The sequence below is a fragment of the Galeopterus variegatus genome, unplaced genomic scaffold (assembly GCF_000696425.1).
Source record: "Galeopterus variegatus unplaced genomic scaffold, G_variegatus-3.0.2 Scaffold4258, whole genome shotgun sequence".
NCBI lineage: Eukaryota > Metazoa > Chordata > Mammalia > Dermoptera > Cynocephalidae > Galeopterus > Galeopterus variegatus.
This window is the reverse complement of record NW_007730369.1, coordinates 173,534-183,645: the sequence shown is the minus strand read 5'-3', so window position 1 is coordinate 183,645 and position 10,112 is coordinate 173,534. Positions and strand designations below refer to the sequence as shown.

Genomic DNA, 10,112 nt, shown 5'->3' with positions numbered 1-10,112 from the left:
TACACCCAAGGCTTGAAAGAAAATTAAAGAGAGAGTAACTTTCTCTTTCGATGTAATGAGTGCTGTCCCTGTTCTCCCTAAAATCACCGGCACGTCACTGCGACCCATTCACCCCCGAGCATCTATTCAAGCACCAGGCAGGGGCGCAAGGTGCTCGCAGTCAAACGGCGAGACTGACGAGCACCGTCTTCGCCTCACAGACTCACGGTCGGCTGGAGGACAAACACCCGTGACCTGGAAACGGCTGTAAAATACCAATGCTTGGGAAAATAACTGGTGACACAGCGCCACTCACTTCTTCAGCGTCCCTGATGCGCACGGTGGATGCGCAGAAACCACACCCAGCGGTAAATTACGAGTTAGCGGAGCAGATTCATTTCGAAATTGCAACGGTTTACGATCGTTTCAGTGTTTCGCAGAACACAAGCGGAGGTGGGTGCGTCTCAGTATGTGCGACGTGCCGTGGGGCCGCTGAGAGTCACGCTGCTGTCCCTAAGCACATACGGCGGCGGGGGGAAGGCGCCGCACGCGCCGGGGAAGAGCCCGGGCTCCCGCCCACGGCCACCCTTCGCCCTGGGGGCTCCTCTCAGCCAAAGTGCTTTTCAAACTTTCAACTGGTAGACTGAAAGGATGGGCCACTAGACTCCTCCCTCTAAACAGCTCATCCCAAGGGAAAAGAAGACAGCTTGACCCATGAAATAAGCCCGTTAAGCTGTGGAGTCCAGGGCAAAGCACACGGTTCCACACTTCTAACCAGCTCCCAAGAATGCCCAAACTCCTGGTTCATGGAGCACATTTTCAGCACCAGAGTTTAAATAGCATTTCTTTACAAAGTAAGCACTGATATATTGTCAAGTAAAATGCAAAATGTTTGTGGATTTTTAGTATGAAACACCAAACACCCAGTAAATGTCACTATTGTGTTAGACTGTTTCAGATTATGCCACCCACCCAGTCTCTCCTGATGCAAATTCTCTGCCCTTAGGTCTATTTTGGTGGAAAACTTAATGAGCCTTGTCAGAAGCCACAATGCCCTCCAAGTTCTCATGGGTAGACTAAAAGGATGGGCACAGTGGGAAAGTGGGGGGGAGGTTAGCAAGACATTGGCAAAGGGCCACAGAAAATGATCCCATTGTGTAACGCTGAATATACTAATTATCCTGATTTGAGCATCACATATTGCATGTAGGTATGGACATTCAACTCTTCACCGCACAGATATGTACAATCAATTATGTTTCAATTAAATAGCCGAGGCCCGAGCCTGCGGAGTTGGAGACCCGCCGAAGTCGACCCCGGCTCCTTCCCCAGCTCCCGTCCTCCCGCCACTCGGATTCGGAAGACCCGGCCCCGCCCTCCCGCCCCGGCGCACCCCGCTGCCGCGGCCATGGCGAGAGGAGACGCCCCGCGGGACAGGTGACCTGGGGACCGGGTGGGCTGCGCAGGGCGATCCCGGTGGCCGTGGGCGCGCAGAGGCTCGGAGAAGACTGGATCGAACCACAGGTCCCAGCAGCCGAGTCCCTCGGCCGCCTGAGCCGGGGGTGGGGGTTGTGGTCCCCTCTCCGGAGGGGACCGGCTGCCAGGTGGGAGGGGCGGCCGAGGCGGGTGCGTCCTCGGGGTGACCTTCTGACTGATCCCCACAGCTACCACCTGGTCGGGATCAGCTTCTTTATCCTGGGGCTGGGCACCCTCCTTCCCTGGAACTTCTTCATCACTGCCATCCCGGTGAGACTCGCGGCCTCGGTGGCAGTGCCCGGGTCACAACCGCCGTCCTCCCCGCCACGTCGCCTTTGACTCCTCATTGTGCCCATTTGTGGGCTGAAGCACAGAGCCTCGGAGAGGGGGATGCCCCTCTTCTGGCTGGAAAAGCCAAACTTCAGGAATGCCCAGATCCCAGAGGGGCAAGGCCACCAGTTCAGGGGGTCTGGGGAACCAGCAAAGGAGCTACCCACCCACCTCCTGTTTGTCGTTATTCCTGGGCCAATCACTCCAAAAGTGGATTATGCAAGCCTTTGGTTTTCTTTGAAATAGCAAGAATTACATTCATTCATTCAACAAACATTTAACGTGCACCTACTGTGGACCAGGCACTGCGGACACAGGAGGAAACATAGCGGAGGAAGGCACTGTCCTCGTGGAGTGTTCATTCTCTTAAGGGAAGGCACAAATGTGGGGTTTGCATTCTCTCTGGGACTGGGTTATTCATACATGTTCAATGCAACAATTTTCCAAATGCTTCTTGAGTGTCTGGCTCTGCACTGGGCCCTGGAGTCCCAAAGATGAATCAGCCCCTGGCCATGAGAGCAAGGTGGGGGTCAAAGAGCTACTAATAATGTAACATGACACGGGCCATCTCAGGCTTGGAACAGAGTGCTGGGGGTCCCCAGGGGAGGGAGGAGATTTGTTACTTGGGAGGAGGGAAGGTAAAGTGTACATGGGGGTGGGCAGGGGCCAGTCAGGAGAGGAGGAGAGGGCAGTCCAGGCAGAGGTGACAGCTGTGCAAAGGCATGGAAGTAGGGACAGCTAGCCAGTTCAGAGAAAGATCCAAAGTCTGGGGTGCATCAACCTTAGTAGGATGGAGAACAGGCCACAAAAGGGAGGCCAGGAATGATTCTGGAAGGCCCCAAATGCTGTTCCAAAGACTTGGGGCTTTGCTCTGCAGGCAATAGGGAGGCATGGGTGAGGGGTGGGGGTGGGAGGAGGTGGGTGGGAGAGAAGCAACAAGATGCATGTTCCAGAGAGAATGCAGTTGGTCAGCACCTAGGCCAGAGCCTGGCTTACAGTAGGCACTCAATAAATACCCACGGAATGAGTGAATCTAGAAAATGCTGCAAGAGTGGGGGTGGGGGCTGGAACCAGGGCCCTGAAGAGGAGGGGTTGCCCAAAGATGGAGCAAGGCCTAAGATGGGGGCTCCTAAGCCTTGGGCTCTGTCCCAGACTTCAGCCATTCAATTCAGTGCACATCCGGGGAACTCTGCCTGTGTGCCAGGTGCTGGGGACAGGACAAGGACAAGGCAGACAGACAGTCCCCACAGACATTAACCAAGCCATCACAAGCATCGGGGGAGACAGAGGGGGGAGGCTGCGGGGTTCCTGACCCTACACCACCTCCCCATCTCGCAGTACTTCCAGGACATCCGGGGAACTCTGCCTGTGTGCCAGGTGCTGGGGACAGGACAAGGACAAGGCAGACAGTCCCCACAGACATTAACCAAGCCATCACAAGCATCGGGGGAGACAGAGGGGGAAGGCTGCGGGGTTCCTGACCCTACACCACCTCCCCATCTCGCAGTACTTCCAGGGGCGGCTGGCAGCGGACAACACCACAGCTGAGACCCCGAGCACCAACCACACAGGCCCTGCAGACAACTTCAACTTCAACAACTGGGTGACGCTGCTGTCCCAGCTGCCTCTGCTTCTCTTCACCCTCCTCAACTCCTTCCTGTACCAGTGGTGAGAGCCACCCTCCCCCCACCAGGGACCCCCACCCCAGAGCCCCTCCCACCCACCTGTGGAGGCAATTTCATCTGGCCCAGGAAGACCACCCATCCTGTCTCCGCTCCCCCGGCGACCGCCCAGCCCCAGGCTGAACCTCTTGCCCGGCCTGGGCCCCACGGGTGCCACTCTGCCCCCTTCTGAGCAGCATCCCTGAGGCGCTGCGGATTCTGGGCAGCCTGCTGGCCATGCTGATGCTCTTTGCCCTGACGGCGGCTTTGGTCAAGGTGGACCTGAGCCCCAGGCCCTTCTTCGCCATCACCATGGCCTCCGTCTGTTTCATCAACTGTGAGTACCCCTGCCCCGCCCCACCCCCAGCCAGCTCACCCAGGCCTTCAGCACAGCCTCTTCTTTGTAACTGAAAGGGCCCAACATATCCAGGAAAGGAAGACAGCATCATTATCACCCATATCCCTGATGGAGAAACTGAAGCCCAGAGGGGGAGGACAAGCCACTTGTCCCAGGCCCCACAGTGACCTAGGAGCAGGCATCCTGGCCACCAGCCCACAGACCAATGGCTGCCCCTCAGAAGAAGAATGAATGGGGAGAGTGCCCATTCTAGGCAGTCATTGGAGGGCCCAGAGTCCCTAGGAAAGCTCACACCTGCCCAACCTGGCCCAGAGTCCCCTATGCACCCTGCTGATGCCTCCTCCAGGGAGCCCCTGAGGCCTGCCTCGTTGAGCGGTGACCCCCACCCCATCTCTCCACAGCCTTCAGTGCAGTCCTGCAGGGCAGCCTCTTCGGGCAGCTGGGCACCATGCCCTCCACCTACAGCACCCTCTTCCTCAGCGGCCAGGGCCTGGCTGGGATCTTTGCTGCCCTTGCCATGCTCATGTCCATGGCCAGTGAGTGGACTTGGGTGGCTGGAGGGCTGGGGTGGCCTTTGGGGTTTGGGAGAGCAGAAGGACGTGTGATAGTGAGATGCTTGGATTCTGGGTAGAGATGGGGATGATGGGGTGATGGGAAGTGGGGGTGGGTCCGGGGCTGGGGAGCAGGGCTCTTGGGCCCCACAGTGAGGAGAGTGACTGGGTGAGGACTGGGTTAACTTGGGGGATTCCTGGGACCAACGGTGGTGTGTGGCAGCGAGTTAAGGTTGAGACGGGGGCAGGTGGCAGGTTAGGTTTGGGATTCAGACAGACTTGGGTTTGAATCTGTTTCACTGCTCACTAGTGGGGGCGCTGGACAAGGCACTTAACCTCCCTGTACTGTTTCCCCACCTAAGTGATTATTATAGCCCCCTGCTCAGATGGTAATGAGCATGCAGTAAGAGAAAGCTCCTGGCACATAGTAGATGCTCAACAAAAATGATACACAGGGAAAAGTGTGAGAAGCAAAGGGCTGGTGTGGCGCCTGTACAAGATCTCCAAGGTTGTCAGTGAAGGAAGGTGTGGAAGGTTCTGGGAGGTGAATCGAGAAGCGCGTTCTGGGAAGTGGGACAGGCCTGATGGGGCCGGTGGGACCAGCCACCTCTCCTCTGCAGCTGAAGTTTCTGTCGCAGGTGGCGTGGACGCCCAGACCTCCGCCCTGGGGTACTTCATCACGCCCTGCGTGGGCATCCTTATGTCCATCGTGTGCTACCTGAGCCTGCCCCATCTGGTGAGCACGTTGTTGTGCTTGAGGCCCCATCTCAGAGCCTCTCAGACAGAGTCCTGAGTCCGAATTCCTGAGAGAGGCCAGGGGAGGCAGAGGAGACCTGGGCTCACCCCTGATCCCCAAAGGAGTCAACCACTGGGGGACCCCAGCCTCTAAGCCAGTGTGTGTGGGGAGGGATCCAGACACCCCAGTCAAGCCAGGCAGGGCTGACACTTTCCTATCTTTCTGCAGAGGTTTGCCCGCTACTACCTGGCCGAGAAACCATTGCAGGCCCAAGCTCGGTGTGTGTGGGGAGGGATCCAGACACCCCAGTCAAGCCAGGCAGGGCTGACACTTTCCTATCCTTCTGCAGAGGTTTGCCCGCTACTACCTGGCCGAGAAACCATTGCAGGCCCAAGCTCGCGAGCTGGAGACCAAAGCCGAGCTCCTCCAGTCTGGTAAGCCCCAGAACCCAGTTGCAAAGGTGGGAGACCCAAAGGATGCTAGAGCTACCTCCCCTGGGAAGTGTTTCCCCAACTAGTGCCCCATTCCTAGTAGCCTTGTGCAAACAGAGGCAGAAGATCACAGAGGGAAGTCAGAAGGATTAAAGGCATCCCTGCTGCTCTTTGGGCCTCAGTTTCCTCCTCTATAAAATGTGGAGGCAGTAGAACTTCATGCATACAAGCTCTGGACCCAAAGGCATCTGAGTTTGAATCCTGGCTTCACAACATCCCAGCCCTGTGGCCTTACACAAGTCATTTAACCTCTCTGGGCCTCAGTTTCTCATTTGTAAAGCAGTGGTGATGAGATAAGCCATCTAAGGTGCTTAACTCATTGCCTGGCACATGTATGTGCTTAATAAATCGTAGCTATGCATATTTCCATCATTAATTTCCTTTACCTGCACCCTGGGCTGGAGGAAGATCGCTTGTTCTTACTGCTGGGAATCTCCCTCCACCGGGCCTGGTTGTTGGAAAACCAGGGTCACCGGCATAACCCCACCCTCTCTTCTTGCCCAGATGAGAAGAACGGGATTCCCAACAGCCCCCAGAAGGCAGCCCTGACTCTGGATCTTGACCCTGAGAAGGAGCCAGAGCTGGAGCCAGATGAACCCCGAAAGCCAGGAAAACCTTCAGTCTTTGTTGTCTTCCGGAAGGTTTGGCTTGGATATAGCCCCAGCCACCCTCCCTGGGGAAAAAGAGAGGGACACTCTCTCCAGCCCTCACCGGGATTCTTAGAATGGAATGGGGCCTTGCTAATCACATTGTCTACCCCAAGGTCATAGGGTCATAACCAGTCAGGGACACAGCTGAACCAGGCCCAGATGTCCTGCTCCTGGGCAGGGCTTGGGCAAGAGGGCTGGAGGCTGAGTGTCAGGCCCTGGGACTGCCCTGCCTGCTCACATCCCTGTCTCTGGCTCCCAGATCTGGCTGACAGCGCTGTGCCTTGTGTTGGTCTTCACAGTCACCCTGTCTTCCCTGCGATCACAGCCATGGTGACCAGCTCCACCGGTCCTGGGAAGTGGAGTGAGTGTTGTGATGCAGAAGAGAGGAAGGGCAGGGGGCGCAGAGGGGACAGGAGGGGAGTTGGGGATCAGAACGAGCCGCCAGCCCTCTCTCTCCCAGGTCAGTTCTTCAACCCCATCTGCTGTTTCCTTCTCTTCAACGTCATGGACTGGCTGGGACGGAGCCTGACCTCTTACTTCCTGTGGGTGAGCACACCTGGGCTAGGTGATCTGATGTTTTAGGAAGCAGTTTGGGACCAGAGGGCGAGACGGAGCATGGAAAGGTGATTTTCCAATAGTCCAAGTGGTCTGACAACAGAACCGCTGGCCACGTGGCAGTGAGCACCTGGCCCCTGGAGGTATGCAAGCCAGAGCTTGGATCGTGAGCTCCTTGAGAGCAGAAGCCATGTCCAGCAGACCTCTGTGTCCCCAGCATCCAGCCCAGGGCCCCGCCTTCAGTGCTCAGAGAATGTTAAATGGAGGTTCCCGCACCAGGTGAGGGACTGGACAAGATTCCTAGTTCTCGGATTCCTTTTAGCCACAGTGCTGTTTCTTTAAATGAAATCTTCCAAGGAAACATAACAAAGCAGATCAAAGAGGAGCTGCTCTGATCCAAGTCAGGATGGGACCTGATCTCCAGCTTCCAGTCACACTCAGAAACTGGAAACTGTGGAACCCCCCAGGGATGTTCTGAGGAACCAAGTTTGAAAACCACAGATGCTGTCCAAGGCCTCTCCCAGTTGGCCATAGAAAGAGCAAAGCTAGAGATCAGGAGAGGCAGAGGCTAGCCCCAGGCCAGTCTGTGATGGCTGGTGGCCTTGGACCAATCCCTTATTCCCTAGAGGCCCCAGTACTGGGCCCTCCCTGGCTCATAGGGTAGGTCAGGTCCGAGGAGGTCATGGGGTGATTGATGGGTCTATCCTATGGGTATCCCGAGGTGCCCCTGGAGCAGAGCCCTGGCCCCAGGGACCGCGCTCATGCCAGCCTCTGCCACAGCCAGACGAGAACAGCCGGCTGCTGCTGCTGCTGGTCTGCCTGCGCTTCCTGTTTGTGCCACTCTTCATGCTGTGCCACGTGCCCCAGAGGTCCCAGCTGCCCGTCCTCTTCCCGCAGGACGCCTACTTCATCACTTTCATGCTGCTCTTTGCCGTTTCGAATGGCTACCTGGTGTCCCTCACCATGTGCCTGGCTCCCAGGTCTGGGGACGAGGTGGGGGTGGGGGATTGGAGTGGGGAGGTGGGCTGGCTCTTTGAGGAAGGACAGCAGGGCCCAGCCCTGTCCCCAGGCCTCGCTGGCACCACCCTGTGGGTGAGGCTGTAACTGCTGGGCTGGCCCCAGGCCAGGAGCTGGGGAGAGAGCGCTGCACTGTGGAGGGAGGGACCTGCTTAGTAACGCAGCCCAGGAACTGATTCCGAGGCCACCTCTATGGCCTTCAGTCTCCTCATCTGTAAAATAAACGGGTGGGACTGTCATCTTTTAGGGCCCATCTAGCCCCAAAATCCTCAGTTGAAGGGGAACCAAGATTTTGATCAAAACCAGGGCTCATGGGCTATTTCTTCTAGAGGCAATGAAGTTGAGAATCTGGAGAGTAAAGGTGACAGCAAGAACCAGGTTGGGGACATTTAGGCAAGAAGGAAGGCGGTGGAATCATAATCCCATGATGTTGGACCCCAAGGGCTCTGAGACATCCTCGTCCAGCAGCCTCGTTTTACAGATCAGGAAACTGAAGCACGGAAAGAAGGGCCCAGTTATGGTGACGCAGGGGTTGGGTCAGAGCCTGAACAGAACTCAGGGGTCTGTGGGGCTGGGGCTGGGCCCAGCATTTTCTGAGACCCCTATTGCTGTGTTCTAGGCAGGTGCTGCCCCACGAGAAGGAGGTAGCTGGCGCCCTCATGACCTTCTTCCTGGCCCTGGGACTCTCCTGCGGAGCCTCCCTCTCCTTCCTCTTCAAGGCGCTGCTCTGAAGTGGCCCACTGGGGCTCTCCCGTGGCACCCCCTTCTGGAGCTAGGATCCAGCCCAGGAGGGATGGCCAGCCCCTGCCAGGCTGGCAGGCCAGGAGGGACAGGAGGTGCTCTCCACCCCTGGCCAGGGACCTCCTAGGTGACGTGAGGAAGAATTCACCACCCGTCATTCTAACCCTCACCCAGGAATGGAGCTGCCATGCAGAGGGACAGATTTCACCTAGACGCACATAAGACCCCATTGAAAGGGTGATGATCTGGAAAAAGGGGGCACAGGGCCACAGCCCCTCCCCACCCTCAGGACTGCATTTGTTAATCACAAAAATCCCACTTGCTAATCACCAGCAGCAGAGGCCACCAGTGGGGACTTGCTGAGGATGTGGCTGATGAGGCCCCTGCCTCAGGGCCAACGCAGGGCAGGAGCTGTTCTTGCCCCCGGGCCTCAGCGCCTGCCTTGGTCATGTTCTAGGGTAACCCTGGGTGACCTCAGGGTAAAGGGTGCCAGGGAAGTTGGGGGGAGGAGGAAGGAGGAACAGGTGTTGAGGATCTGAGGGTGCTCAAAGGACTGGACTCTGAGCCTCAAATAGCGTTTTCATTGCTAACACTGTCCCCACGCCCCAGGGCCCAGCTGGGCCTGGGTCCCAGAACCGCAGCTAGCCTGCATGTGTGCACTGCACTTTACAGTTTGCAAAGCTCTTCCACACCTACCCTTACTGAAGCCTCGCTGAGGCCCTTGGAAGGAGCCAAGCAGGGACTGTGCTTCCCCCATTATACAGGTGAGGAAACTGAGTCCCAGGGGGAAGTGACTGGTCCGTAGTGGAGCCGGGACCCAGCCCCCCCCGTCCGTGTAGGTGCTGCTCTTCCTGCCCGCTACCCACCTCTCTGTCCCTCCAGGCTCACTTACTCCACCCTTTTGCTCCGTTTTCCCCTCTGACCCTGCTCCCAGGTCTAATAACAACCCTGTTCATTTGTCTGGTGCCTTCACTGACTCCTTATTTCCCAAGTGCTGCTGGTTCTACTGGCCTCAATGAGCTGGATGGGGTGGGGATGATTGTGCCCACTTGACAGGTGGGATGACTGAGGCCCTGAGAGGGCCAGGGGTTGGTGGGCATCTTTGTGCTGGGCACTCTGGACCATGTGACAGCTGAGAGGCGTTGCCTGCAGGAGCCCTGTGCTCCCGGGCAGAGCACCTAGCTGGATGCACGACTGTCGCTGCCCTCCATCAGCCCCTGGGCCCTCACCGGCGTCCTCTGCCTCTCCAGGGTTGCTCTGGAGGAGGTGTTCCCCCAGCTGGGCCTTGAGGGATGAACATGAGTTCGCTGGGCTGAGGTGGAGGAGGGGCACCCCAGTCAGAGGTACCAGAGCGTGTGGAAGGCATAACGTGGAATATACAGTGGCGACTTCTGCAGGGGTTGGGGGGCCTCTGGGGGTGAGGGAGAGGGAGGAGAGAGGATGAGATGGGAGCAGTGGTTGGGGACAGATGACAACTGGCCTTATGTGCAAGGTAGAAGAGTCTGATCTTTGGGGCCAGCCCGGTGGCGCACTGCTACAGTGCGCCGCTTGGGAGCGCGGTGGCGCT

At 57.4% G+C, this 10,112-nt stretch overlaps 1 protein-coding gene across 1 annotated transcript; it reads left to right on the top strand.

Annotated features, from left to right (window-relative positions):
• Positions 1-1,323: 1,323 nt before the first annotated feature.
• On the top strand, positions 1,324-9,505 carry SLC29A2 (solute carrier family 29 (equilibrative nucleoside transporter), member 2). The gene is given in 13 exon segments (XM_008587162.1): positions 1,324-1,416; positions 1,644-1,725; positions 3,293-3,453; positions 3,644-3,783; positions 4,206-4,340; positions 4,994-5,091; positions 5,441-5,525; positions 6,087-6,223; positions 6,492-6,534; positions 6,537-6,593; positions 6,693-6,778; positions 7,568-7,767; positions 8,424-9,505. Coding segments are annotated over 13 exon segments (1,365 nt in total). The 5' UTR covers positions 1,324-1,387; the 3' UTR covers positions 8,536-9,505.
• The last annotated feature ends 607 nt before the right edge of the window (positions 9,506-10,112 follow it).